The sequence below is a fragment of the Pseudophryne corroboree genome, chromosome 6, assembly GCF_028390025.1.
Source record: "Pseudophryne corroboree isolate aPseCor3 chromosome 6, aPseCor3.hap2, whole genome shotgun sequence".
NCBI classification, from domain to species: domain Eukaryota; kingdom Metazoa; phylum Chordata; class Amphibia; order Anura; family Myobatrachidae; genus Pseudophryne; species Pseudophryne corroboree.
The window spans coordinates 116,718,502-116,745,529 of NC_086449.1; the positions used below are offsets into that span (position 1 = coordinate 116,718,502).

Here is a 27,028-nt window from a genome sequence, read left to right on the forward strand (position 1 = left end):
TCCGAGGCGGATCCAGGTGAATTTGGCTTTGAAGGTTCTGACTGGCGATGCCCGCAAGACCGTGCGAGTACGCCCCGAGCGGCTACGGAAGAACCTGGCCGATGTCTTCACCATCCTGAAAGGCGTGTATGGGGAGAAGGCCACCACCACCACCCTGAAGAAGCGTGTGTTCGCACGGGTTCAACGGGAAGATGAGACGATCTCCCAGTTCGCGAACGCGATCCAGGAGTACATGAGCGAGATCCAGACGAGAGAAGATGAGGACTTGATGACAGGGGACCCGGATTCCACCTTGCGAGGTATTTTAATTGGTGGACTGAGGAGCAGGTCCCTGCGGAACTACCTCCAGGATAAGATCGACGGGGATGGCGAACTCACCTTCTTCGAAGTATTAGGGATGGCGCTGAAGAAGGAGGAAAATGCGGAGCTTAGTTCCAGCGCCGTGGCCGCACCACCCACCCAACCGGTAGATAGGGTCCGAACACCAGAGGTTAGTCCCCTGGAAGGATGTATCAAGGAGTTAACCACCACGCTCCTTCTCGTCCAGGACGAAGTGTCCCAGTTGAGGCAGCGGGTGGAACGGGCCGAAAACCGTGACGCCGACCCTGAAAGGAGGAGCTGGGATGACGAGGACCGGCCCAAGGAAAGGAACCCTCGGAAAAAAAAGGAAACGGAGACCGCCGGACGTCGAGGAGGCGAGGGGCGCTCGAGAGGACCCCGCGAGCTGGTGTGTTGGGAATGTGAGGAGCCTGGACACTTCGCTCGGGATTGCCCAGGACGCCGCTCCGGACGGGAGGGGCGTAGGAGACCTTTAAACTAAGGTCCCTCGCGGTAACGGGACAATCCGCGGGGGAAGGCGGCGCGCAAGTAGACGTCGTCAACTCATCGGACTTGTTCGGTGAGTGTCCCACGGTAGTGGCAAAGCTAGGAGGGAGGGATCAACGTTGCCTTTTGGATACCGGATCCCAAGTGTCCACCATGTCCGAGAAACGGTTTAGGGAAGATTATGCCCATCTCACGACCACCAGCGTCGGAAATTGGGTAACCCTAGTGGCCGCAAACAACCTCCCCATTCCCGTGACAGGTGTCGTGTGGATTGAGGTGGAGGTGTATGGGCAGTCCCTTGGGAGAAAAGGGTTCGTAGTGGTGAGTGGCGAGGAGTTTCACCATGGGCCGGTGATTCTGGGGATGAACATCCTACGGAGTCTAGATCGAGTACTTGTACACGATAAGGGCCCCCAGTACTGGAAGTACCTGGGTGTACAGAGGCCGGTGCAGCAGGCTTTCCAGAGGGTCGTCCAGCAGAAGGAGGAGACCGCCTCTATAGAAACCCTGCATCCTCTCGGCTTGATCAAGACGCGATATAATCAAAGGGTGAGGGTTCCGGCGAGACAGGAGGTGGTCCTGGAAGTACCCATCCGTGCACAGCAGCGGTTAGAAGGGAAGGAGGTTGTGATAGAGCCTTGTTGGTTCCGACAAGTGGAGGCCGGGTTGCTGCTGGCCCGAACCGTAGCGGTCGTACGGAATGGTACCGTACCCCTATGGGTGTGCAACCTGGGAAACTCTCCAATTAAGATCCCGGGCAGGTCAGTGCTGGCCCATCTAGAGGCTATCCCCGAGGGTGGTATTGAACCCGGCCCTAGGGTTACTTTAAAGCCAGACGCATGCGAGCCTTGGACGTTGGCCGTCGCCCTCGAGGAAAAACAGGAACCCACCGCGGAGTGGAACGGGGACGTGATACTGAACCAGATGGACGTATCACTGGAGGGCCTTAGTACCGCCGAGGTGGACCGGGTAAAGCGCATGTTGTGGGCACGACAGAAGTCGTTCTCCCGCAGCGAGGAAGATTTTGGGCACACGACCGAGATAGAGCATGAGATAAACACCGGTGACAGCCTGCCCGCTCGGGAGCGCTATCGGCAGATTCCCCCGAAGCTGTACCAAGAGGTTAAGACCATGATCCAGCAGATGTTGGCCAACGGCGTCATCAGGGAGAGTAAGAGCCCATGGGCTGCCCCCATCGTGCTGGTCAAGAAGAAGGACGGGACGATCCGATTCTGCGTGGACTACCGGAGGTTAAACAGCTGCACCGTCCGGGACGCTTATCCCTTGCCCCGCATTGAGGAGTCGTTGGCGGCCCTGGGGAAGTCGCGCTTCTTCTCCACCTTGGATCTGGCCAGTGGGTACTGGCAGGTGCCCGTTGCGGAGAAGGATCAGGCGAAGACGGCGTTCGTGACGCCCATGGGGCTTTTTGATTTTTGTCGAATGCCCTTCGGGCTCTCCATTGCACCGGCCACGTTCCAGCGCCTTATGGAGCGCTGTCTCAGGGACTTGAACTTCGAGGCAATCCTCATTTACCTGGATGATATCATAGTGTTCGCCCCCACCCTGGAGGAACACTTGCAGAGGCTGGAACAAGTGCTCCAGCGATTGGAGCAATACGGCCTCAAATTGAAGCCAAGGAAGTGCCACCTCCTGAAGTCCAGCCTGGAGTACCTGGGCCATGTAGTCTCAGAGGAAGGGGTGCGGCCCACCCCCGATAAAATTGCCGCAGTCCAGGAATGGAAGACCCCGGGCAACGTGACGGAGGTGAGGGCGTTTCTGGGGTTGGTGGGCTATTATCGGCGGTTCATTCGGGATTTTGCCAAAATTGCCGGCCCTCTGCATGGACTGTTGCGAGGTGTTGCCACGGATGTGCGGAATCGGGCAGTGGCGTGGGACCAAGCACAGGAGGTTGCCTTCACGGGGCTTAAACAAGCCCTCACCCAGGCACCCGTGCTGGCTTATGCGGACTTCGATAAGCCATTCATATTATACACCGACGGAAGTCACCAAGGCCTGGGGGCCGTCCTCTCCCAGTTACAGGAGGGCCAGGAGCGAGTCATCGCGTATGGGAGTCGGAGTCTCCGGGAGTCAGAGCGGAACCCTGACAACTACAGCTCGTTCAAGCTGGAGTTGCTGGCAGTTGTTTGGGCGGTCACCGAGAAGTTTGCAGAGTACTTGACCGCCACCGACTTCGAAGTGGTCACGGATAACAGCCCCCTGTCACATCTGCATACGGCCAAGTTGGGCGCCCTGGAGCAGCGTTGGGTAGCCCGCTTGGCCAAGTTCTCCTTTAAGATTCGATACCGGCCGGGTAAGGCGAATGCCAACGCAGACGCCCTGTCCCGCTATCCGGTAGGGCTACCTATGGGGCCCACGGATGAAGAGAGAGAGGGTCAGGAGATGCCTGACCTTACCCGGATGACCCCCAGCCCGAACGGGCCCAAGGCAGCACGCGGGATTCTTCTACAGCAGACCTTGCCGGACTGGGCTACGGCCCAAGGGCAAGACCCGGAGGTGCGGTATGTACGGGGGTGGAAGGAGCGGGACCACTGGCCGACCTCCGCGGAGAGGCTGCGGCTTAGCCCGTGGGGCAGGAGGCTGGTACGTCAGTGGGAACGACTGGCCGTACGAGGAGGGGTGTTGTGCCGCCAAGCTTACCTCGAGCATGAGCTCCGGAAAGTATGGCAGGTGGTTCTACCCCGCGAGTCGGCCCGTGGCCTGGTGACAGAGGCCCACGAAGAAGGCGCCCATTTTGGTACAGAGAAGACCCTGCAATGGGTCCGCCGACAGTATTTCTTCCCGGGGTTGCAGACCCTGGTAGAAAGCGTGTGTCAGACCTGTAGGAGGTGTGCAGTCACCAAAGGTGGCGAACAACGGGCACCGGTGCAGACCATCCGGACCACCAGACCCCTGGAGCTCCTCATGGTGGACTATGTTTTGATCGGAGAGTCGGTGCGTGGGTGCCAGTATGCCATTGTCATGACCGACCACTTCACCAAATTCACAGTGGTTGTCCCTACCAGGGACCAGACGGCCGACACGGCGGCTAGGGCCATTGTGGAGCATTTCGTCCGGCGGTACGGCTGCCCGGAGCGCCTCCATTCGGATCAAGGTGCGTGCTTCCAGGGGCGGGTGATGGAGCGGTTGTGTCGCACCTATGGCATGAATAAATCAAGGACCACCCCGTACCACCCCCAGGGGAATGGGGCCTGCGAACGATTCAACCGGACGTTGCTACAAATGCTGAGGGTCCTGGAGGCTGACAAGAAGCGACGTTGGCCCGACTTCGTTCCAGAATTGGTGTGGGTCTACAATAACAGAGTGCATCGGACCACTGGGTTCTCGCCGTATTTCCTGTTGTTCGGCCGACCTGAGAAGGACCTGCAGGACCTCGATCTGTCTCTACCGGCGGAGGAGGAAGAGTGGACACACAGTGGGTGGATTGAGGAACAGAAACGCCGCCTGACGTTCGCCCAGGAGGTGGCAGCGGGGAACATCGGGTCCAACCTGCACCCCAGCCCCGGGAGGTCACTAGGAGGACCGTTCGCGGAGGGGCAAAGAGTGCTAGTCCGCGAGAAACGTCCTGGGAACAAGTTGAGCGAACGGTGGGAGGTGATGCCCTACGTTGTGCAGCGGCGAGTGTCTCCTGACAACCCCGTCTACGAAGTAAAGGCCGAAGACGGGAGTGGGCGTGCCCGCACCTTACATAGGAACATGCTGCGTCCCTGCCTATTTGAGGATCTGCTTCCCCTGGAGACAGTCTCAGGGAACACTCCGGACCCGGAGGAGGATGATTGGTGGATGCCGCCGCCGGAAGGGGTCCCGGGGACTCCACCATCGGGAGAGTCGGCCGGGAGTGAAGAACTGGTGACTTCGGTGTCAGAAGTTCCCGTCCCCGCCTCCGCAACCCTGCCCAGGCGGTCGACGCGAACTACCCTTGGGGTGCCGTCCCCCCGTTTTGCGGACCCAGATTTTGAGTGGGCCGCAGCTCGCATTTTTGTAGGGACTACAAAGGAAACAGGGGGGGGAAATGTGAGAGGGCAGCGGGTTGCGGGGGACGGGGGCAGTTGCTTGCCCCCACTCCCTCGGTCGGCGGCGGCATTGCGGCGGGTCCCGAGTGCGGAGGGGCTTGCATCCGTTGGGATTCAGGCCGCTCCAATCGCGGCACGGAGCGGCGCCGGGCGGGAGCCAATCAGGGCTCGCGCCCGGTCAGCCAATCAGGACATGCCGCGACGAGCCAATCGAGGCTCGTCGCGTCATAGCTCCGCCCCCTCCATGCGTCTTATAACAGACGCGGCGGAGCGGGAGCAGTCAGTCGGCGCCGGGGACGGAGCAGAGAAGAGCTCCAGAAGAAAAAGAAGAAAGAAGACGGCGGCGGTGCCCGGGAAGCGGCAGAAGCGGCGGCGGCGACGACGACGACGAGAGCGGCCCGGAAGCGGCAAAAGAAGACAGAAGAGGTCACAGCTGGAAGAACCTGTCTACGCCCGGGAAGAGGACGAAGACGTCGGAATGGCCAGGACAGAGGAGCCCACCGGAAGTCCCGGCGGAGAGTGCCGCGGTGTGTGGGAAGCGAAAGAGCTAACGAAGCTCCCCACCGCGGCCTCTCCCAACGGCCCGGTAAGCGGCCTCGCGCCGAGCCTCCTACCACTAGACCACCGGGTGTTCGGGCACTAGGCCCGTGGGCATGGTCAGGCCCTCTCGGCCTGTGGGTAGTTAGTCGGGCCCCTCCGGCCCGTGGGCACCGAGTCGGGTCCTCCTGGCCCGTGGGGCATATTGTTGAGTCCTTGTGGCCAAGTGGGACGAATAAGGTGACCCTGGGTATTAGGCCCAGGTCACCCAACGGGCGCCAGTTAGGCGGGCACTAGGCCCGGGGCGCAAGCCAGGCACTAGGCCTGTGGGGCATTAGGGTATTACAAGGTGACCCGGTAACAGACCCACCAGGGGAGGAGAACACCATCGGGCTGTTAACCTAATAGGTGGAACCCCGTGCCTTGCGTACCTCGACGAGTGTGCTGTGCGGCCGCTCGGCGGGGTGCGCTGTAGGTGAGGCGCGGAGGGTCGGCTGACCCTCGCGTCGGGTGTACGCTCCCAGGTGGGTAAGGACCGTGGGGAGTGGGGCCTCACCAGGAGGGGCAGCAGAACCTGTGACGGACCGGATGACAAGGTACTCCTCATAATAAATGTATTCGCATTTGAACTTGCACTTGCTTGACCTGTTAGTGATTAGGAGACGTAGCCGGCCCAATAAGTTGTAGTTTCTAACAATTAGGCTCAGTTTGTTGTTAGCCGTTGTTTAGTTGTAGGGAGGTTGCTGTCGTCCTTTTTCCCCAGGAGCGGAGGGGCGCTTCAAGCAAGCTGACAAGATTGCCTGCGTAAGTACTAATTGTGAGTTGTGTATTTGTCCGTGTCGAGCACCGGTTGCAGGATCCCGCTAGGCCTAGCGGACCCGCTCACACCTCGGTGCGCAAGTGCCAATAGGTGATGATTGGGTAGCTGAGGCCCACGGGCCGATGATGACATTCACCTAATCGGTGAACGTCGCAGCTGCCCCGGTGTGCCACCTATTCCCTGGAGGGAACCAGTGGCCCCGCAGTAAGACTGTTTCTTGTCCTTTTCTAGCCGTCGAGTTCCGGCTGGGCCACGGCGGGGAGGGCTCCGAAGAAGCGACCCCAGAAGCCCAGGTTGAGGGCAGCGCATAAGACGTATACAGAGGTAAGCAGGGATTTACTTGCACGGGCGCAGACTTCGTACCATATACTGATCCGCTTACATTTACACCACACCTTTCAATCTCTCACGAATCCTCTTGTCCCCTCCTAGCCACCCCCCCCCCACTCAACTCCCATCTCCCCCTATTCCTCCTCCTGTTTCTCCCATCTCCCCCTATTCTACTCCTATTTGCTCCCATTCTTCCATAAACTGCTATTTATTATTGTCCTGACCAGAGGCAAATATGCAGTAGAGTGGATATATTTTGCAGTTACTGACACATTTTAGGCTGACAGTACCAACACAAACATCCAAGTGCGCCCCTAGGCACGGGCCTTAATGGGAAGCAGGTAGCTTCCCGATTGATGGGATCCTGGTGGTCAATATAACAATGCTGGGATACTGAAGGAGGATGCAATGCCGATGTCTACATACAGACATTGTTCGGGGTGCCAGCATCACATTTACGACAGCCAGCACCAGCATCCCGACCGTCCTCACAGTGGGACGCGAAGGGGGGGGGGGGGGGGGTGTTCGGTTTAGGCAGGAAAGTTAGGATTAGGGACCGGGGAGACAGGGTTAGATTGAGGCACTTAGAAGGGGAGGTTAGGGTCAGGCATCAAGCGGGAAGGGTTAGGCTTAGGCAGCGGGAAAGGGAGGGTTAGGGTTAGCCACAAAGCGGGAAGGGTTAGGGTTAGTCACCCACAAGGGAGGGTTAGGGTAGGGAAAAGGTTAGGGTTAGGAGGATTCATGGGAGTCTATCGGGATTCTAATGCCCGGGATGCCGCTGTCGGTATACTGACAGCCGGCATCCCGTCCACCGGCAAAACATACTCACTTGTCTAATGGGAAATGCCACTGACTCCCCCCCCTGACACACCAACCGAGTTTTGTCTCATAGCAGTCTCAAAGTATTGGGACCATGTCACCAGAGCTCTCTTACAGGCACAGCTATCCTGCATACATATACAGAAATGGATAGCTACTTGGATCGTTATATGAACATTTGGGTCAAATACCATCTGCATTCTTCACTACGAGGAGAATTCCAGCCATCATTAACCTGTACTTGGCTCTCCTACATATTCTTCCTAGGCAAGAGTGCAAATCCCTCTGTAAGGCAACCTGCCTGTGCTACTCACCCGGGAGTACAGGAGCCCACACATCACTTTTATGTGTTTTAAAATGCACCCTCCTCTGCACAGATTGTGCCCTAGAGCACCTTCATTATCTGTAATGCCAGTAAGTGAGAATAGTGCCCCGATGGGACCTTTTTGCCTCGTAGAAAAGTAGAGATGTGTTACATGCCGGGCAGATCGAGCCTGGTGTGGGTGAGCTGCCAGCGGCTGTTCCTCACTCCATTTGCAGCGTCTAAGCCAGCAATGACCATAGAGGGTTAGGGGAGTCCTTGTAGTACGGGTGTGGTGCAGAGAGCCAGGTCGCTGGTCCTCTCGTGCCCTATAAAGACTCTTTTTCTGCGCTAGGGAAACACAAGGGGAGAGCAGATTCTTCCTAACTCTCAGACTTGGAAGATTTTACACGGCTGCTCATTCGGCCAATAGGAGCACAGAACGCAACCCTCTCAGCATCCAATCACAGCACAGCCGGCGTCGTATATAAGAAACTTCGTCGTTTTGTTTAGCTTAGTGACTTGTCGTTAGGACGTTGCTGTATTTTGCGCTAACATGGCAGAAACTGCACCAGCCGTCGCCGCTGTCCCGCCATCAGAGGGCGCAGCCAAAAAGAAGAGACAGCCGAAGAAAGCCACAGGAGGAGCCAAGAAGAGCGGCAAGTCTTCAGGTCCCAGCGTCTCCGAGCTGATCCTAAGGGCCGTGGCCGCCTCTAAGGAGCGCAGTGGAGTTTCTCTTGCCGCCCTGAAGAAGGCTCTGGCTGCCGGAGGCTACGATGTGGAGAAGAACAACAGTCGCATCAAAGTGGGGGTGAAAGGATTGGTGACCAAAGGAACTCTCACCCAGGTGAAAGGCACCGGCGCTTCCGGCTCCTTCAAGCTCAATAAGAAGCAGCTGGAGAGCAAGAAGGCCGCCCTGAAGCCCAAGAAACCAGCGGCAAAGAAAGTGGCCAAGTCCCCGAAGAAGCCCAAGAGAGCTCCGAGTGCAGCCAAGAGCCCCAAGAAGGTGAAAAAACCCACAAAAGCGGCTGCTGCCAAAAGCCCAAAGAAGCCTAAAGCCGTGAAGCCTAAGAAGGCGGCGAAGCCCAAAGCAGCCAAGAGTCCGGCCAAGAAGGCAGCGAAGCCCAAAGCCGCCAAAAGCCCGGCCAAGAAGGTAGCTAAGCCCAAGAAAGCTGCGGCCAAGAAGTGATGGAAGAGCCGCCGTAGCAGCCTCGCTTCCTTGTTATCCCCCCACCCTGTCCCGGCAGAGCTGTAGGCGCACGGCGTACAGATATTGAGTCACTACATTACGTTACAGTTCAGCAGTGTCTCCGTGGGATTTTTGGTTGCTTATTGATAGGTAACGCAGGGTTATTTATTAGCGCTACTGTAGCAAGACTGATCGGGAAATAATACCTGGATGTCCTGCTTCCTACCTCAGGCCGCTCACAATAGCGGCATGCTTCCTTCCTGTGTACTCGAACACTCACCATTCCCTGTGGTGAACAGTCTGCAGGGTAGCTGCTGAAAAGCAAGTATCAATTTAATGTTTGTTTGCACTTTCTGAGAACACTAGCTACACAATAACAGGGAGACTGCTTTACCAGAAAGAGAACCTCCAGTAGAGACAAATAGTTCTGTGCAGTTTCTATCAGAGTAGTTGGCTAGTAAGCTTCCCTACTTATTAATTGTTCAAGAGGTCGTTGTAACAGAATTATATATAAACTACACTTGGAGAAACATTCACAGCTGTGCCTTAATACCCTATGCTTGAATTTTAGGACATGTATTGTGTCAGCATGTCATCGTTATAATACAAGTTACGTTTTAACTCAACATCTTTTCAAGAGTACCCCGCTACAGCACCTCCTGCGCACGCTATGCACGGTATATTACACCTACATCCTTCAGAATTTTTCATAAAACAATATCGAACCGATTCCACCCGGACACAAGGAGGCATCATCCAAATGGACAGAGGCAATTATGCTGCTGCCTTTTTCCTTTCCAGATTGACTAGAATTCTAGATATATATGGTCTATGCATTGTAAATGGCAACTTCTGGCGTCTAATATTTGAATATCCAGCGAGACTTTGTAGATGGGAAAGAAGTGTATTTCTATCGTTAGTATTGTGGATCTGACTGTAACAATACGCTTCCCTCGAAAAGCAGCATGTTCATAAAGCTCATTTCAGGAGTACTGTAGGTGGCCCTTAAAAGGGCCTTTTGTTAGCGTGTTTCGGGAAAGGAGATCAGCCAAAGAGGAGCCAGATCTTAACCTCCAAAACCATACAGAGTGCGGCCTTGGCGCTTGAGAGCATAGACCACATCCATAGCGGTCACAGTCTTCCTCTTGGCGTGCTCGGTGTAAGTGACGGCGTCCCGGATCACATTCTCTAGAAAGACCTTCAGCACCCCACGGGTCTCCTCGCAGATGAGGCCAGAAATGCGCTTCACGCCACCTCTGCGAGCGAGACGGCGAATGGCTGGCTTCGTGATGCCCTGGATGTTGTCCCGCAGCGCCTCCTTTCCCGAGTCCCTTACCACCTTTGCCTCTTCCTGACATCTTCAAACAGCTTGCGAGTTGCAATCAGTAAGAATGAGTTGATCGCCTCACAGCAGCCCTTTATTAAGAGGAAGGGCGGACCTGATGGGGGACTTAGAACTCGGAGAGGAGGAGACCTGGGTAGTCCGCCTTTTCTGACTTAGCACACCGCAGGACAGTGGCAGCTTTCTCTTCGTCATCTCTATTCATTTCCGTGAACAGATATATAAATGTAAAAAAAAAAAAAAAAAAATTGTATCCATTTGATCCCACATTTCTAGGGTAAAATAGGAAAAGAAGGTTTTACACCTATAGTCAATTAACGAAAAGTAGTGACATTTCATTCTCCCTGAAATGATAAATAATATATTTTCCAAATACATATATAGTGTTTATCACTATTAAGTCGGACCCACACCAGCGCCTTGGGCTAGGAGCGCGATTCATCGGACTGGCCCAATGAGAGACGAGCTAAATTCGGCGGGTCAAAACAAGTTAACCGGAGTGGACAATTCAAATCCTGGTAGGGGAACACTCCCCCAATGGCATGCCGCTTCTGATGTGTCCCTCGCTACAAGTATTCCTGGCACCCAGGCTCGGTTCGCTTCGATCTCTAATTAGCGAGCGCCAGCGTATCAGCTATGTTCTCTCGCCGTCTCATAATATTGTATATTAGGTGTAAATAATAATAGTATGTCAATTGGGTCAGCTGAACCGTACCTTAGCGCTCAGCCACATTGCGACCCGGATCACTACTACTCCTCAAATAACCATTGAAGCCGTTTTTACAGCAACGAGCATAACTGGTACGTGTGCGCCTAAACGGGAACCCTGCTGTGTGATGTCATAATGGACTAGGTACAAGCAGGGGCACCGCAGTTTGCATCCCGTTGTTACTTTTGCAACGATATCATAGTAACACAGGTCATCTTGAAGACCGACTTTTAACCACCTGCTTATCAAGATTATGATACAGTAGTAGCGATATTAACAATGTAACAATCCAGTTTGTATCACTTGAGCCAGACAGAAAATTATGTGCTAGTCACACAGCAACTACACGGGCAGTGTTTCTGCTGCTCTCTGGCTTTTTAGAAGCCCTGGCATCTGTAGCTTTGACGAGTTCTGTAGAAATCTGATCTACGTCTGGAACGTGTTTTACAGTACATGAGAGCGGAGAGAATGCCGCTTTGCACGCAGTAATCATCAACAGGGGGGGGTCTCCTGTACTAGCTCGCACACTAGAGGGGAGTTCCCCAGCATCCGACTAACAAGATGCACATGTATAAGGAATGAAGAAACTACAACACAGCCTAGATTACTGTGATTCAGTCAAATTCAGGGAGACAGGACACAGCGCAAATAATAAGTTACAGCCCGATTAGCGAGGAGATGGGTGGCTCTTAAAAGAGCCTTTGTGTTCGTGTGGGAGAGGAAGGGGAGATTACTTGGCGCTGGTGTACTTGGTGACGGCCTTGGTGCCCTCGGACACGGCGTGCTTGGCCAACTCTCCCGGCAGCAGCAGGCGTACGGCGGTCTGGATCTCCCGGGAGGTGATGGTGGAGCGCTTGTTGTAGTGAGCCAGGCGGGAAGCTTCCCCCGCAATGCGCTCAAAAATGTCATTGACAAAGGAGTTCATGATGCCCATAGCCTTGGAGGAGATGCCGGTGTCAGGGTGCACCTGCTTCAGCACCTTGTACACGTAGATGGCGTAACTCTCCTTCCTGCTCTTCCTACGCTTCTTTCCATCTTTCTTCTGGGTCTTGGTTACGGCCTTCTTTGAGCCCTTCTTGGGCGCCGGCGCGGACTTTGCTGGTTCAGGCATTTCCACCACTCACTTCTTCTACACACAGCAGGGAGAATCTGTGCCGTACACCGCCCGGGTTTGCTCTATTTATAGGCATCTTATGCAAATGAGGCTTCAACGCTTCTGGTAAAAGTGTAGGGTAAGTATAAGCTAAGTATAGGGTAAAAGTGTCACGTGACGCTGAGTGGTAGCTAACACCCCCCCCCCCCCCCCCCCCCCACACACACACACACACACACACACTACATATTGCGGATTGGTCTGTGGATAAACTCGAGCTGCATTGGTTCATTTGTAAGCAAACCAATCACAGAGCACGCGGTAGACCCACTCTGAGTGTATATATAGGAGGAGGGCGGTATTAAAGGTTCACATTTTCTCTCAGTTTGTTAGAAGGAATTATTTGTTTTGTGAACTGAACATGTCCGGCAGAGGCAAACAAGGCGGCAAGACCCGGGCTAAGGCCAAGACTCGCTCATCCCGGGCCGGTCTCCAGTTCCCAGTCGGTCGCGTTCACCGTCTGCTGAGGAAAGGAAACTATGCTGAGCGAGTGGGAGCCGGTGCCCCGGTCTATCTGGCCGCGGTGCTGGAGTATCTGACGGCTGAGATCCTGGAGCTCGCCGGAAACGCCGCCCGCGACAACAAGAAGACCCGCATCATCCCCCGCCACCTGCAGCTGGCTGTGCGCAACGACGAAGAGCTCAACAAGCTGCTCGGTGGGGTGACCATCGCCCAGGGAGGCGTTCTGCCCAACATCCAGGCCGTGCTGCTGCCCAAGAAGACCGAGAGCCACAAACCGGCCAAGAGCAAGTAATGTGAGGCTGGCAGCTTCCACCACCGAAACGATGTACCCGACACACAACACAAAGGCTCTTTTCAGAGCCACCCACGTCTTCCCAGGAGAGCTGTGTGTACTGTCATTGCTTGTGTTGTAGCGATATCTGACGGGCTAGCCGCGCTTTCATCTCCACATCCCGTCCATACAACCGCTAAAGGTATAGACGCTCCCTTACCCTTTAGGAGCCCTGGTCTGTTGTGGTGAAATCTAAAGATAGTCTGAATATTCCCTTTGCAATAACTGCATGCTGCAAATGAGGCCCCTTCCGCTTATAGGAGTGGGAAGCTGATCCGTGTAAAGTATATAAGGAGAGAAACCATATTCTCTCTCCGTGTGACGTAACAAAGCTAGGATGAAAACAGCTGCATTACATACAAATATTTGATAATTGAGAGAAATATCCTCTTATCCCAGCTGAAGAAAACAATTTTACAAGGGAATCTAGGCGGAACACTAGTAACAATGTACTGTCGGGTGAACCAGCCCGTCCAGATATTTAATTATTTTTGATAGTCAACATTCCATTATTCACTTTGCGGCTTGCTTATCGTATTATATATGTAAACTTCATAGACTTGGCCTGTCATTTGAAGCTGCTATGGGTGGAGAGCGGAGGATTCATCCGCATCCTGTTACTCTGACACTGAGGGGTGACTTATGCTGCAGCTCGTTTAGAAAGACTTGGTGGCTCTGAAAAGAGCCTTTGGGTTGTTGCGTGTATAGGAGTGCCGAGTTTCTATGCCCTCTCCCCTCGGATCCTGCGGGCCAGCTGGATGTCTTTGGGCATGATGGTCACCCTCTTGGCGTGGATGGCGCACAGGTTGGTGTCCTCGAACAGCCCCACCAGATAAGCCTCGCTGGCCTCTTGTAGGGCCATGACGGCGGAGCTCTGGAAGCGCAGGTCAGTCTTGAAGTCCTGGGCGATCTCACGCACCAGACGCTGGAAGGGCAGCTTGCGGATCAGCAGCTCAGTGGATTTCTGATACCGGCGGATCTCGCGAAGAGCAACAGTTCCAGGACGATAGCGGTGAGGTTTCTTCACGCCGCCGGTAGCTGGGGCGCTCTTCCGGGCAGCTTTCGTTGCCAGCTGCTTGCGGGGAGCTTTCCCTCCTGTAGATTTGCGGGCGGTCTGCTTGGTCCTGGCCATATTTCCACACAGATCTGACTTCTACCAAGTAGAAAAAAGACTGAATAGCCAACAGCCGGCAACAACTGTATTTATGCACAGAGCTGCTTTGTGATTTGATGAGTTAAACACGCCCTTCATCCTGGTTGGTTTCGGTGAAGAAGCTGTAAGTTTCATAAAGCCCGCCAAGAATTTCTGTTTCCTCTATTGTTTATGTGAAGTTTCTAACGGCCCGGCCTCGAGGTCTTTTCACGGTATAGCAGCCCCGGCCCCAGTACACATATACCAAACGTAATCACACACAGTGCTGCTGAATAGCTGCAATAGCCGGGGATAAAAAAAAAAAATATATATATATATATATATATATATATATATATATATATATATATATATATATATATATATTGTGTGTACAGAATATAATCCTTACAAGCCCTAATACCAGGGAAATGATAATATGGGATGGCAGGTAAACTAGCAAACAACAACAGCAAAAGCAGCACAGCTTAGATCAAAACAGCGGCGTATAAAATAAAATAATCATTTGATCATTAAAACATGAATGTTAAATCTAAAGCTGCTCACTTTAATGTAGTCAGAACTCCTGCGTGTGTGAGAAACGATATGATACTAATGGGAAACAGTATTATAGTATGATACAATTGTAACTACTCTATTGAAACATTGCTGGATACAATCTGAGCAAAAGTATCAACTTAGACCGCAACCTCAACCTCGTGAATCTGCTAAACTACATGAAGAGAATATAAGGCTATATATTTAGTTTCAAAGGGGGTTCTACATCTACTCAGAGGAAATTAAAATCCTATAAAGTACTAAAGGCCCTGCATAGCAATACCCTTATTGTTTTATTTTATTACTGGTTTTTTTTTTTCCTGTATGCCCATTTAACTATTGTATATTCATTTCAATTGTTCTTGTAAAAATAAACTTTAAAACATCTGTTAAAAGTTGTATTTATGGTAATTAATCGAATGTAAGACTCTGAGGAATAAACAGATTTAAAACCAGTATATATTCAACTGAATTTATGTGACATAGCAATTATCTATCTATCTATCTATCTATCTATCTATCTATCTATCTATCTATCAAATTGTATTGGAACTCATTGAAATACCCGTTTGTATATGTACCACACGAAAATGTAAATTATTGCTGTTAAATACATCGCATAAAAAAGTATACACTGTATGTGATAATGTCTGGAAACAATCAAAAATGTTTAACGTAAAAAAAATCATTCCAGATCGATGGTAGCATGAATATTCCTCATGCTACTACTTAAAAAAAATGATGCCCTTCACCTAGGGCATCTCTTCTGGCAGAGATTAAGGGTCATCCTGACAACATGGCACCAGGTCATTATAGATCCTACACCCAAGAATAGGCCCACAGCGTTACAGTTGGCAGGATTGATAAAAGTGGAAGTACCTGCTTTGATTTGCCAGCTCACTTGGATTGCCTTACATTGTGGCTGCTATAGTTTGGTTGGATAGGTGGATGATTTGTGGTCAGCCATCCACTCTCCGATTTCCATAGCCAATTGTATCAGAAATTGCTTCTTTAAGACGAGATCCAGGATCTCATCTCTTTTCAATGACTGTGGATCTTCCACCCATCGTTCCACACAATTGCATCAACTGGGTGGCATATACCGAAATGTGAGCTAGAAACACCTTGAAGATAACCAAGAACATTACACAGCACAAATGTTTTATCACAGTGATATGTGGAATTGAAAGGAGTCATCTCAGGAAACCCACATACTTTAAGAAGAGGTTCCATTAATCCGGTTGACAGATGACCAGTGGGATCTGGTCCATGAATTCAGCCTTATGGTCCAGAAGTTACTTTCATATGGTGTGCATACATGAAATGCAATGCTCCATGTTGAGCAACTTTCTCATGCTTAAGTACAATTGCTTGTGGCACAGCAATGCATCTAAATAACTTTGTTGCACCATTGCTCCACTCCTCGGGTGACCGTTATCTTTGATCTTGGCCTGCCATTTGCCTGCTGGCTAGCAGTTGTGTTCATTTTTTTTGTCCTCTTCCACACCTTTTCATCTGCTCCTGATTCGCCGATTCTTCTCCTTGTTCCTCCCATGTCCCATTGATAACCCTTTGTGTCTCGTCACTTTAATTCTGCCTTTTATTTTTACATTCCACTCATTTGTCCAATCTTTATCTATTCCTCCTTCTGCCTTTTCTTCCCATCTCCGATTATCTCCTCCCTTTTCTTATCTTACACTACTCTTCTCCCTGTTCCAACTTTTTCCCTTCATCACCCTTATTTTTCACCTCATTTCTCCCATCCCTCACACTTTACTCATACCCTCCTATTTCTACGTCCCCCTTATTCCTACTGTCTCCTCCTGTTGTCCACCCTACTTCCACTACCACCCCCCTACAAATAAAACACACACACACACACACACACACACACACACACACACACACACACACACACACACTACAATGTTTCTCTTTTAAATGGTTGCAGTACTGGGGGAACTGTGGTCAAAATCGTGAATGTAAGTAAGATGGGGAGTGTTAGGGTTCGACTGCAGGAGGTTAGGTTGTGGTTAGGCAATAGTGGCAGGGTTAGAGATAGGCTGTGGGAGGGGAGGGTTAGGATGTGGGGAGGGAGTGTTAGGGTTAGGAACAAAGAAGGGGGGTAGGTTTAGGCTACAGGAGGGATATGTTTAGGAACTAAGGAGAAGGTGAGGGTTATTATACTTACCTCTCCCCTGTCGTGATTCTCAGCATCGGGATGCCGCTGATGGTCTTCTGACCACAGTCATCCCAAATGCGGGCCTCCCGTATGTTTTCCGAGGTCAGTATCATGCAGTCTAAGGGAGTTAATGATTTGCAGGACCACAAGCTAAACCTTATATGTCTGGGACATTGCATGAAGAAAATACAAGGCTACTGTAGATTTGGATTATATAAAGGGGCTTTTCTACTACTCACTGGAAACGAAATAAAAAAATTAAAAAATAAAAACAGAACCTTATTGTTCTACTATAATCACTGAATTTGTATTTATGCATATGTATCTCATTTATATCCATTTTGCTTGCTATTGAAAAAAAAAAACCTTGCACTTTAAAAGAATTGAGAAAAGTTATATTTATGATAAAATAATAGAGTTTAGGCTCTTAAATGGGACCATAGGGATTTAAGGACAATATATATCTATCATACTTTATGTGAAATAATAATAAAAACAAACCTAATTCAATAACAATCACTCACCTCTTCTGATGGTGCACCACGCCAACAATGTCTGCTCCAATTTGAGTGTGCCACTACCCATGACTCCTCATTGTGCTATTACTTACCGCTGAGAAATAATTAGTAATATGGGGAAACATGTAATCAATGCGCACATTCCATAGTAAAATGGAACAGGGCCTTCCCGCCTCTTCAACTGGGTCAGTTTTTATGTATGTATATATTTATTTATTTATTTATTTATTTATTTTTCTACCATCCTTGGAGACGCAGAAAGCCACTGGTGTGGCACAGATCCAGCTCCGTGGTCCCCCTACCTGCTCTGGAGTTTCTATGCAGACTCCCACCGCTCTAGTGCCCTACTCCAGCCTGCCATCATTGGTTGGGGGTGAGGTTCAGACCTTGATGGTACTTGCTGCTGGCCCACGCCCTCCATTTTGCAGTCATCAACTCTGTTTGTCCACATCTCACGTCCATCCTCATGTGCCTTCCATTCCTCTATGGCGATCATCTTCTCTCAACACTGCTCTTGACCTGCCCTAGTCTATATCTGTGCTTTCCATCACTGGTCAATGCAGTTGAACTCTGGTCTGTTAATCTGCGTTGCCCTTCTTCTCACAACTTTGCATCCACAGTGGATCTCTGCTGACACAAAGGGGGTAATTCCAAGTTGATCGCAGCAGGACATTTTTTGCAGTTGGGCAAAACCATGTGCACTGCAGGTGGGGCAGATATAACATTTGCAGAGACAGTTAGGTTTGGGTGGGTTATTTTGTTTTTGTGCAGAGAAAATACTGGCTGCGTTATTTTTACACTGCAATTTAGATTGCAGATTGAACACACCACACCCAAATCTAACTCTCTCTGCAAATGTTATATCTGCCCCACCTGCAGTGTACATGGTTTTGCCCAACTGCTAAAAATGTCCTGCTGCGATCAACTTGGAATTACCCCCAATGTTTCCCCCAGAGGTTCTGATGCTCCGTTCCGCAGCCGCCTTTTCTCCAGACCAGGCATTCCCAACCACGGTCCTCAAGGCACACTAACAGTGCAGGTTTTAGTGATATCCATGCTTCACCACAGGTGACTTAATTAGTAGCTCAGTTATTTTGATTTAACCATCTGTGCTGCAGCCTGGATATCACTAAAACCTGCACTGTTGGTGTGCCTAGAGGACCATGGATGGGAATGCCTGCTCTAGACATTCAGCCTCGTGGTCTCTGCATATCTTTCGCCTGCTATCCAACAGTGAGGTTCAGTGCTGAAGCTGCAGCAACTGCTTTTATCACGGTAGTACATTTGAAAACGTAAGATTAGTTGAACCATTGCTCCTCAGGTGACTGTTGTCTCTCATCTTATTCTGCAAGCTTCATCATTTTATTTTATTTCCCAGAACTATTGTGTGCAAACATGTCTATCATCCATTGATATGCCGAAAATAGTATCCACTTTTTTACTCTGCAATCAGTAGTTGCCATGTAACAATATATATCTTCTTCTTCTTCTTCCTCCTTCCTCCTACCCCTGTTTTTCCTCGTTTCTTCCCTTCCTCTCACCTAGCTCAATTACAAGAGGTCTCTCTACTTGTCCCACTATACATTCCTCTCTATTATTCCTGTATCCACCCCCCCACCCCCCAATGTTCCCAAATATTCCTACTGTTTCCCTCTATTTTTAGGAAAGTTCCGATGTCCTCTTTTAAAAATGACAAAGTCTCATACTTTGGCATTTTTAAAAGAGGAATGGTAATGGGAACAGATCACCATTGCCCTCACTCTGACACACCGATCTTGCATAAATATACATTCATGTCTGTATGGGTCATTTTATAAACATTTGGGGAAAATCCCACCAACATTCTACACGACGGGGAGAATCTCACACAAGCAGGGTTAACCTGTGGCTGACTATGCTGGGTATCTCTCTTTTGTCACAGTAACTAGAGTTCCTAAACAAGACTGCCAATACGTTGTGAGGCAACCTGCCTGTGCTAGCCACCCGGGTGTACAGGAGCCCAGCCATCACCTTTATGTCTTTGAAAATGGTGCATCCCCTGCACAGACTGAACCCCAGATCACCTTCGTTACATGTAGTGCCAGGGGGACAGAAAAATGCCCCAATCAGACGTTTTAGCCTCGCAGAAAAGTACAGATGTGTTACATGCTGGACAGATCCAGCTTGGTGTAAGTAAGCTGACAGGGGCTGTTCCTGGGTCTCTTTGCAGCGCCTAGGCTAGCAATGGCCGTATAGGCCTAAGGGAGACCTTGGAGTACTGGTGTGGTGCAGAGAGGCTGCACGCTGCTTTTCTCATGCCCAATAAAAGACTCTTTTTCTGCGTTAGGGAAACACAAGGTGAGGGCAGATTTCCCCTTACACTCAGACAGGGAAGGGTTTACAAGGACTGCTTATTCCGCCAATGAGAGCGCAGAACGCACCAGGCTCAGCAGCCAATTACAGCACAGCAGGCACCGTATATAAAAGACGTCAGAGAGCGGCTTGTGCTGTATTACCATTTGTTGGTTAAAGTGACGTTGAGCTAACATGGCAGAAACTGCACCAGCCGTCGCCGCTGTCCCGCCGTCAGAGGGCGCAGCCAAAAAGAAGAGGCAGCCGAAGAAAGCTGCAGGGGGAGCCAAGAAAAGCGGCAAGTCTTCCGGGCCCAGCGTTTCCGAGCTGATCTTAAAGGCCGTGGCCGCCTCCAAGGAGCGCAGTGGAGTTTCTCTTGCCGCCCTGAAGAAGGCTCTGGCTGCCGGAGGCTACGATGTGGAGAAGAATAACAGTCGCATCAAAGTGGGGGTGAAAGGATTGGTGACCAAAGGAACTCTCACCCAAGTGAAAGGCACCGGAGCTTCCGGCTCCTTCAAGCTCAATAAGAATCAGCTGGAGAGCAAGAAGGCCGCCCTGAAGCCCAAGAAACCAGCGGCAAAGAAAGTGGCCAAGTCCCCGAAGAAGCCCAAGAGAGCTCCGAGTGCAGCCAAGAGCCCCAAGAAGGTGAAGAAACCCACAAAAGCGGCTGCTGCCAAAAGCCCAAAGAAGCCTAAAGCCGCGAAGCCCAAGAAAGCGGCCAAGAGTCCGGCCAAGAAGGCGGCGAAGCCCAAAGCAGCCAAGAGTCCGGCCAAGAAGGCGGCGAAGCCCAAAGCCGCCAAAAGCCCGGCCAAGAAGGTAGCTAAGCCCAAGAAAGCTGCGGCCAAGAAGTGATGGAAGAGCCGCCGTAGCAGCCTCGCTTCCTTGTTATCCCCCCAAAGGCTCTTTTCAGAGCCACCCACCCTGTCCCGGCAGAGCTGTAGGCGCACGGCGTACAGATATTGAGTCACTACATTACGTTACAGTTCAGCAGTGTCTCCGTGGGATTTTTGGTTGCTTATTGATAGGTAACGCAGGGTTATTTATTAGCGCTACTGTAGCAAGACTGATCGGGAAATAATACCTGGATGTCCTGCTTCCTACCTCAGGCCGCTCACAATAGCGGCATGCTTCCTTCCTGTGTACTCGAACACTCACCATTCCCTGTGGTGAACAGTCTGCAGGGTAGCTGCTGAAAAGCAAGTATCAATTTAATGTTTGTTTGCACTTTCTGAGAACACTAGCTACACAATAACAGGGAGACTGCTTTACCAGAAAGAGAACCTCCAGTAGAGACAAATAGTTCTGTGCAGTTTCTATCAGAGTAGTTGGCTAGTAAGCTTCCCTACTTATTAATTGTTCAAGAGGTCGTTGTAACAGAATTATATATAAACTACACTTGGAGAAACATTCACAGCTGTGCCTTAATACCCTATGCTTGAATTTTAGGACATGTATTGTGTCAGCATGTCATCGTTATAATACAAGTTACGTTTTAACTCAACATCTTTTCAAGAGTACCCCGCTACAGCACCTCCTGCGCACGCTATGCACGGTATATTACACCTACATCCTTCAGAATTTTTCATAAAACAATATCGAACCGATTCCACCCGGACACAAGGAGGCATCATCCAAATGGACAGAGGCAATTATGCTGCTGCCTTTTTCCATTCCAGATTGACTAGAATTCTAGATATATATGGTCTATGCATTGTAAATGGCAACTTCTGGCGTCTTATAGTTGAATATCCAGCGAGACTTTGTAGATGGGAAAGAAGTGTATTTCTATCGTTAGTATTGTGGATCTGACTAACAATACGCTTCCCTCGAAAAGCAGCATGTTCATAAAGCTCATTTCAGGAGTACTGTAGGTGGCCCTTAAAAGGGCCTTTTGTTAGCGTGTTTCGGGAAATGAGATCAGCCAAAGAGGAGCCAGATCTTAACCTCCAAAACCATACAGAGTGCGGCCCTGGCGCTTGAGAGCATAGACCACATCCATAGCGGTCACAGTCTTCCTCTTGGCGTGCTCGGTGTAAGTGACGGCGTCCCGGATCACATTCTCTAGAAAGACCTTCAGCACCCCACGGGTCTCCTCGTAGATGAGGCCAGAAATGCGCTTCACGCCACCTCTGCGAGCGAGACGGCGAATGGCTGGCTTCGTGATGCCCTGGATGTTGTCCCGCAGCACCTTCCTGTGGCGCTTAGCGCCTCCTTTCCCGAGTCCCTTACCACCTTTGCCTCTTCCTGACATCTTCAAACAGCTTGCGAGTTGCAATCAGTAAGAATGAGTTGATCGCCTCACAGCAGCCCTTTATTAAGAGGAAGGGCGGACCTGATGGGGGACTTAGAACTCGGAGAGGAGGAGACCTGGGTAGTCCGCCTTTTCTGACTTAGCACACCGCAGGACAGTGGCAGCTTTCTCTTCGTCATCTCTATTCATTTCCGTGAACAGATATATAAATGTTAAAAAAAAAAAAAAAAAATTGTATCCATTTGATCCCACATTTCTAGGGTAAAATAGGAAAAGAAGGTTTTACACCTATAGTCAATTAACGAAAAGTAGTGACATTTCATTCTCCCTGAAATGATAAATAATATATTTTCCAAATACATATATAGTGTTTATCACTATTAAGTCGGACCCACACCAGCGCCTTGGGCTAGGAGCGCGATTCATCGGACTGGCCCAATGAGAGACGAGCTAAATTCGGCGGGTCAAAACAAGTTAACCGGAGTGGACAATTCAAATCCTGGTAGGGGAACACTCCCCCAATGGCATGCCGCTTCTGATGTGTCCCTCGCTACAAGTATTCCTGGCACCCAGGCTCGGTTCGCTTCGATCTCTAATTAGCGAGCGCCAGCGTATCAGCTATGTTCTCTCGCCGTCTCATAATATTGTATATTAGGTGTAAATAATAATAGTATGTCAATTGGGTCAGCTGAACCGTACCTTAGCGCTCAGCCACATTGCGACCCGGATCACTACTACTCCTCAAATAACCATTGAAGCCGTTTTTACAGCAACGAGCATAACTGGTACGTGTGCGCCTAAACGGGAACCCTGCTGTGTGATGTCATAATGGACTAGGTACAAGCAGGGGCACCGCAGTTTGCATCCCGTTGTTACTTTTGCAACGATATCATAGTAACACAGGTCATCTTGAAGACCGACTTTTAACCACCTGCTTATCAAGATTATGATACAGTAGTAGCGATATTAACAATGTAACAATCCAGTTTGTATCACTTGAGCCAGACAGAAAATTATGTGCTAGTTACACAGCAACTACACGGGCAGTGTTTCTGCTGCTCTCTGGCTTTTTAGAAGCCCTGGCATCTGTAGCTTTGACGAGTTCTGTAGAAATCTGATCTACGTCTGGAACGTGTTTTACAGTACATGAGAGCGGAGAGAATGCCGCTTTGCACGCAGTAATCATCAACAGGGGGGGGGGTCTCCTGTACTAGCTCGCACACTAGAGGGGAGTTCCCCAGCATCCGACTAACAAGATGCACATGTATAAGGAATGAAGAAACTACAACACAGCCTAGATTACTGTGATTCAGTCAAATTCAGGGAGACAGGACACAGCGCAAATAATAAGTTACAGCCCGATTAGCGAGGAGATGGGTGGCTCTTAAAAGAGCCTTTGTGTTCGTGTGGGAGAGGAAGGGGAGATTACTTGGCGCTGGTGTACTTGGTGACGGCCTTGGTGCCCTCGGACACGGCGTGCTTGGCCAACTCTCCCGGCAGCAGCAGGCGTACGGCGGTCTGGATCTCCCGGGAGGTGATGGTGGAGCGCTTGTTGTAGTGAGCCAGGCGGGAAGCTTCCCCCGCAATGCGCTCAAAAATGTCATTGACAAAGGAGTTCATGATGCCCATAGCCTTGGAGGAGATGCCGGTGTCAGGGTGCACCTGCTTCAGCACCTTGTACACGTAGATGGCGTAACTCTCCTTCCTGCTCTTCCTACGCTTCTTTCCATCTTTCTTCTGGGTCTTGGTTACGGCCTTCTTTGAGCCCTTCTTGGGCGCCGGCGCGGACTTTGCTGGTTCAGGCATTTCCACCACTCACTTCTTCTACACACAGCAGGGAGAATCTGTGCCGTACACCGCCCGGGTTTGCTCTATTTATAGGCATCTTATGCAAATGAGGCTTCAACGCTTCTGGTAAAAGTGTAGGGTAAGTATAAGCTAAGTATAGGGTAAAAGTGTCACGTGACGCTGAGTGGTAGCTAACACCCCCCCCCCCCCCCCCCCCCCCACACACACACACACACACACACACTACATATTGCGGATTGGTCTGTGGATAAACTCGAGCTGCATTGGTTCATTTGTAAGCAAACCAATCACAGAGCACGCGGTAGACCCACTCTGAGTGTATATATAGGAGGAGGGCGGTATTACAGGTTCACATTTTCTCTCAGTTTGTTAGAAGGAATTATTTGTTTTGTGAACTGAACATGTCCGGCAGAGGCAAACAAGGCGGCAAGACCCGGGCTAAGGCCAAGACTCGCTCATCCCGGGCCGGTCTCCAGTTCCCAGTCGGTCGCGTTCACCGTCTGCTGAGGAAAGGAAACTATGCTGAGCGAGTGGGAGCCGGTGCCCCGGTCTATCTGGCCGCGGTGCTGGAGTATCTGACGGCTGAGATCCTGGAGCTCGCCGGAAACGCCGCCCGCGACAACAAGAAGACCCGCATCATCCCCCGCCACCTGCAGCTGGCTGTGCGCAACGACGAAGAGCTCAACAAGCTGCTCGGTGGGGTGACCATCGCCCAGGGAGGCGTTCTGCCCAACATCCAGGCCGTGCTGCTGCCCAAGAAGACAGAGAGCCACAAACCGGCCAAGAGCAAGTAATGTGAGGCTGGCAGCTTCCACCACCGAAACGATGTACCCGACACACAACACAAAGGCTCTTTTCAGAGCCACCCACGTCTTCCCAGGAGAGCTGTGTGTACTGTCATTGCTTGTGTTGTAGCGATATCTGACGGGCTAGCCGCGCTTTCATCTCCACATCCCGTCCATACAACCGCTAAAGGTATAGACGCTCCCTTACCCTTTAGGAGCCCTGGTCTGTTGTGGTGAAATCTAAAGATAGTCTGAATATTCCCTTTGCAATAACTGCATGCTGCAAATGAGGCCCCTTCCGCTTATAGGAGTGGGAAGCTGATCCGTGTAAAGTATATAAGGAGAGAAACCATATTCTCTCTCCGTGTGACGTAACAAAGCTAGGATGAAAACAGCTGCATTACATACAAATATTTGATAATTGAGAGCAATATCCTCTTATCCCAGCTGAAGAAAACAATTTTACAAGGGAATCTAGGCGGAACACTAGTAACAATGTACTGTCGGGTGAACCAGCCGTCCAGATATTTAATTATTTTTGATAGTCAACATTCCATTATTCACTTTGCGGCTTGCTTATCGTATTATATATGTAAACTTCATAGACTTGGCCTGTCATTTGAAGCTGCTATGGGTGGAGAGCGGAGGATTCATCCGCATCCTGTTACTCTGACACTGAGGGGTGACTTATGCTGCAGCTCGTTTAGAAAGACTTGGTGGCTCTGAAAAGAGCCTTTGGGTTGTTGCGTGTATAGGAGTGCCGAGTTTCTATGCCCTCTCCCCTCGGATCCTGCGGGCCAGCTGGATGTCTTTGGGCATGATGGTCACCCTCTTGGCGTGGATGGCGCACAGGTTGGTGTCCTCGAACAGCCCCACCAGATAAGCCTCGCTGGCCTCTTGTAGGGCCATGACGGCGGAGCTCTGGAAGCGCAGGTCAGTCTTGAAGTCCTGGGCGATCTCACGCACCAGACGCTGGAAGGGCAGCTTGCGGATCAGCAGCTCAGTGGATTTCTGATACCGGCGGATCTCGCGAAGAGCAACAGTTCCAGGACGATAGCGGTGAGGTTTCTTCACGCCGCCGGTAGCTGGGGCGCTCTTCCGGGCAGCTTTCGTTGCCAGCTGCTTGCGGGGAGCTTTCCCTCCTGTAGATTTGCGGGCGGTCTGCTTGGTCCTGGCCATATTTCCACACAGATCTGACTTCTACCAAGTAGAAAAAAGACTGAATAGCCAACAGCCGGCAACAACTGTATTTATGCACAGAGCTGCTTTGTGATTTGATGAGTTAAACACGCCCTTCATCCTGGTTGGTTTCGGTGAAGAAGCTGTAAGTTTCATAAAGCCCGCCAAGAATTTCTGTTTCCTCTATTGTTTATGTGAAGTTTCTAACGGCCCGGCCTCGAGGTCTTTTCACGGTATAGCAGCCCCGGCCCCAGTACACATATACCAAACGTAATCACACACAGTGCTGCTGAATAGCTGCAATAGCCGGGGATAAAAAAAAAAAATATATATATATATATATATATATATTGTGTGTACAGAATATAATCCTTACAAGCCCTAATACCAGGGAAATGATAATATGGGATGGCAGGTAAACTAGCAAACAACAACAGCAAAAGCAGCACAGCTTAGATCAAAACAGCGGCGTATAAAATAAAATAATCATTTGATCATTAAAACATGAATGTTAAATCTAAAGCTGCTCACTTTAATGTAGTCAGAACTCCTGCGTGTGTGAGAAACGATATGATACTAATGGGAAACAGTATTATAGTATGATACAATTGTAACTACTCTATTGAAACATTGCTGGATACAATCTGAGCAAAAGTATCAACTTAGACCGCAACCTCAACCTCGTGAATCTGCTAAACTACATGAAGAGAATATAAGGCTATATATTTAGTTTCAAAGGGGGTTCTACATCTACTCAGAGGAAATTAAAATCCTATAAAGTACTAAAGGCCCTGCATAGCAATACCCTTATTGTTTTATTTTATTACTGGGTTTTTTTTTTCCTGTATGCCCATTTAACTATTGTATATTCATTTCAATTGTTCTTGTAAAAATAAACTTTAAAACATCTGTTAAAAGTTGTATTTATGGTAATTAATCGAATGTAAGACTCTGAGGAATAAACAGATTTAAAACCAGTATATATTCAACTGAATTTATGTGACATAGCAATTATCTATCTATCTATCTATCTATCTATCTATCTATCTATCTATCTATCTATCTATCTATCAAATTGTATTGGAACTCATTGAAATACCCGTTTGTATATGTACCACACGAAAATGTAAATTATTGCTGTTAAATACATCGCATAAAAAAGTATACACTGTATGTGATAATGTCTGGAAACAATCAAAAACGTTTAACGTAAAAAAATCATTCCAGATCGATGGTAGCATGAATATTCCTCTTATTCATGCTACTACTTAAAAAAAATGATGCCCTTCACCTAGGGCATCTCTTCTGGCAGAGATTAAGGGTCATCCTGACAACATGGCACCAGGTCATTATAGATCCTACACCCAAGAATAGGCCCACAGCGTTACAGTTGGCAGGATTGATAAAAGTGGAAGTACCTGCTTTGATTTGCCA

General features: G+C 50.0%; 9 protein-coding genes across 9 annotated transcripts; 4 read left to right on the forward strand and 5 right to left on the reverse strand.

The window, feature by feature from the left end:
- Positions 1–8,173: 8,173 nt before the first annotated feature.
- LOC134936613 (histone H1B-like) lies at positions 8,174–8,891 on the forward strand. The gene has a single exon (XM_063931735.1). The coding sequence runs from the start codon at positions 8,220–8,222 to the stop codon at positions 8,850–8,852; it is 633 nt and encodes a 210-aa protein (XP_063787805.1). The 5' UTR covers positions 8,174–8,219; the 3' UTR covers positions 8,853–8,891.
- A 2,742-nt stretch (positions 8,892–11,633) lies between these two features.
- On the reverse strand, positions 11,634–12,014 carry LOC134934934 (histone H2B 1.1). The gene has a single exon (XM_063930257.1). It carries the CDS (start codon positions 12,012–12,014, stop codon positions 11,634–11,636), a length of 381 nt encoding a protein of 126 aa, XP_063786327.1.
- Positions 12,015–12,417: 403 nt separating this feature from the next.
- Positions 12,418–12,810, forward strand: LOC134934423 (histone H2A type 1-like). The gene has a single exon (XM_063929866.1). The coding sequence runs from the start codon at positions 12,418–12,420 to the stop codon at positions 12,808–12,810; it is 393 nt and encodes a 130-aa protein (XP_063785936.1).
- A 760-nt stretch (positions 12,811–13,570) lies between these two features.
- LOC134934935 (histone H3) lies at positions 13,571–13,981 on the reverse strand. Its single transcript, XM_063930258.1, has one exon. The coding sequence runs from the start codon at positions 13,979–13,981 to the stop codon at positions 13,571–13,573; it is 411 nt and encodes a 136-aa protein (XP_063786328.1).
- Positions 13,982–19,515: 5,534 nt separating this feature from the next.
- Positions 19,516–20,489, forward strand: LOC134934936 (histone H1C-like). The gene has a single exon (XM_063930259.1). It carries the CDS (start codon positions 19,766–19,768, stop codon positions 20,420–20,422), a length of 657 nt encoding a protein of 218 aa, XP_063786329.1. The 5' UTR covers positions 19,516–19,765; the 3' UTR covers positions 20,423–20,489.
- Positions 20,490–21,509: 1,020 nt separating this feature from the next.
- Positions 21,510–21,821, reverse strand: LOC134934424 (histone H4). Its single transcript, XM_063929867.1, has one exon. The coding sequence runs from the start codon at positions 21,819–21,821 to the stop codon at positions 21,510–21,512; it is 312 nt and encodes a 103-aa protein (XP_063785937.1).
- A 1,425-nt stretch (positions 21,822–23,246) lies between these two features.
- On the reverse strand, positions 23,247–23,627 carry LOC134934937 (histone H2B 1.1). The gene has a single exon (XM_063930260.1). It carries the CDS (start codon positions 23,625–23,627, stop codon positions 23,247–23,249), a length of 381 nt encoding a protein of 126 aa, XP_063786330.1.
- Positions 23,628–24,031: 404 nt separating this feature from the next.
- On the forward strand, positions 24,032–24,424 carry LOC134934426 (histone H2A type 1-like). Its single transcript, XM_063929868.1, has one exon. It carries the CDS (start codon positions 24,032–24,034, stop codon positions 24,422–24,424), a length of 393 nt encoding a protein of 130 aa, XP_063785938.1.
- A 759-nt stretch (positions 24,425–25,183) lies between these two features.
- Positions 25,184–25,594, reverse strand: LOC134936615 (histone H3). Its single transcript, XM_063931737.1, has one exon. The coding sequence runs from the start codon at positions 25,592–25,594 to the stop codon at positions 25,184–25,186; it is 411 nt and encodes a 136-aa protein (XP_063787807.1).
- Positions 25,595–27,028: the final 1,434 nt, after the last annotated feature.

Bases quoted from the DNA above. Each gene is read 5' to 3' on its own strand.
- LOC134934934 (XM_063930257.1), bottom strand. From the start codon at position 12,014: ATGCCTGAACCAGCAAAGTCCGCGCCGGCGCCCAAGAAGGGCTCAAAG.
- LOC134934423 (XM_063929866.1), top strand. From the start codon at position 12,418: ATGTCCGGCAGAGGCAAACAAGGCGGCAAGACCCGGGCTAAGGCCAAG.
- LOC134936615 (XM_063931737.1), bottom strand. From the start codon at position 25,594: ATGGCCAGGACCAAGCAGACCGCCCGCAAATCTACAGGAGGGAAAGCT.
- LOC134936613 (XM_063931735.1), top strand. From the start codon at position 8,220: ATGGCAGAAACTGCACCAGCCGTCGCCGCTGTCCCGCCATCAGAGGGC.
- LOC134934936 (XM_063930259.1), top strand. From the start codon at position 19,766: ATGGCAGAAACTGCACCAGCCGTCGCCGCTGTCCCGCCGTCAGAGGGC.
- LOC134934937 (XM_063930260.1), bottom strand. From the start codon at position 23,627: ATGCCTGAACCAGCAAAGTCCGCGCCGGCGCCCAAGAAGGGCTCAAAG.
- LOC134934935 (XM_063930258.1), bottom strand. From the start codon at position 13,981: ATGGCCAGGACCAAGCAGACCGCCCGCAAATCTACAGGAGGGAAAGCT.
- LOC134934426 (XM_063929868.1), top strand. From the start codon at position 24,032: ATGTCCGGCAGAGGCAAACAAGGCGGCAAGACCCGGGCTAAGGCCAAG.
- LOC134934424 (XM_063929867.1), bottom strand. From the start codon at position 21,821: ATGTCAGGAAGAGGCAAAGGTGGTAAGGGACTCGGGAAAGGAGGCGCT.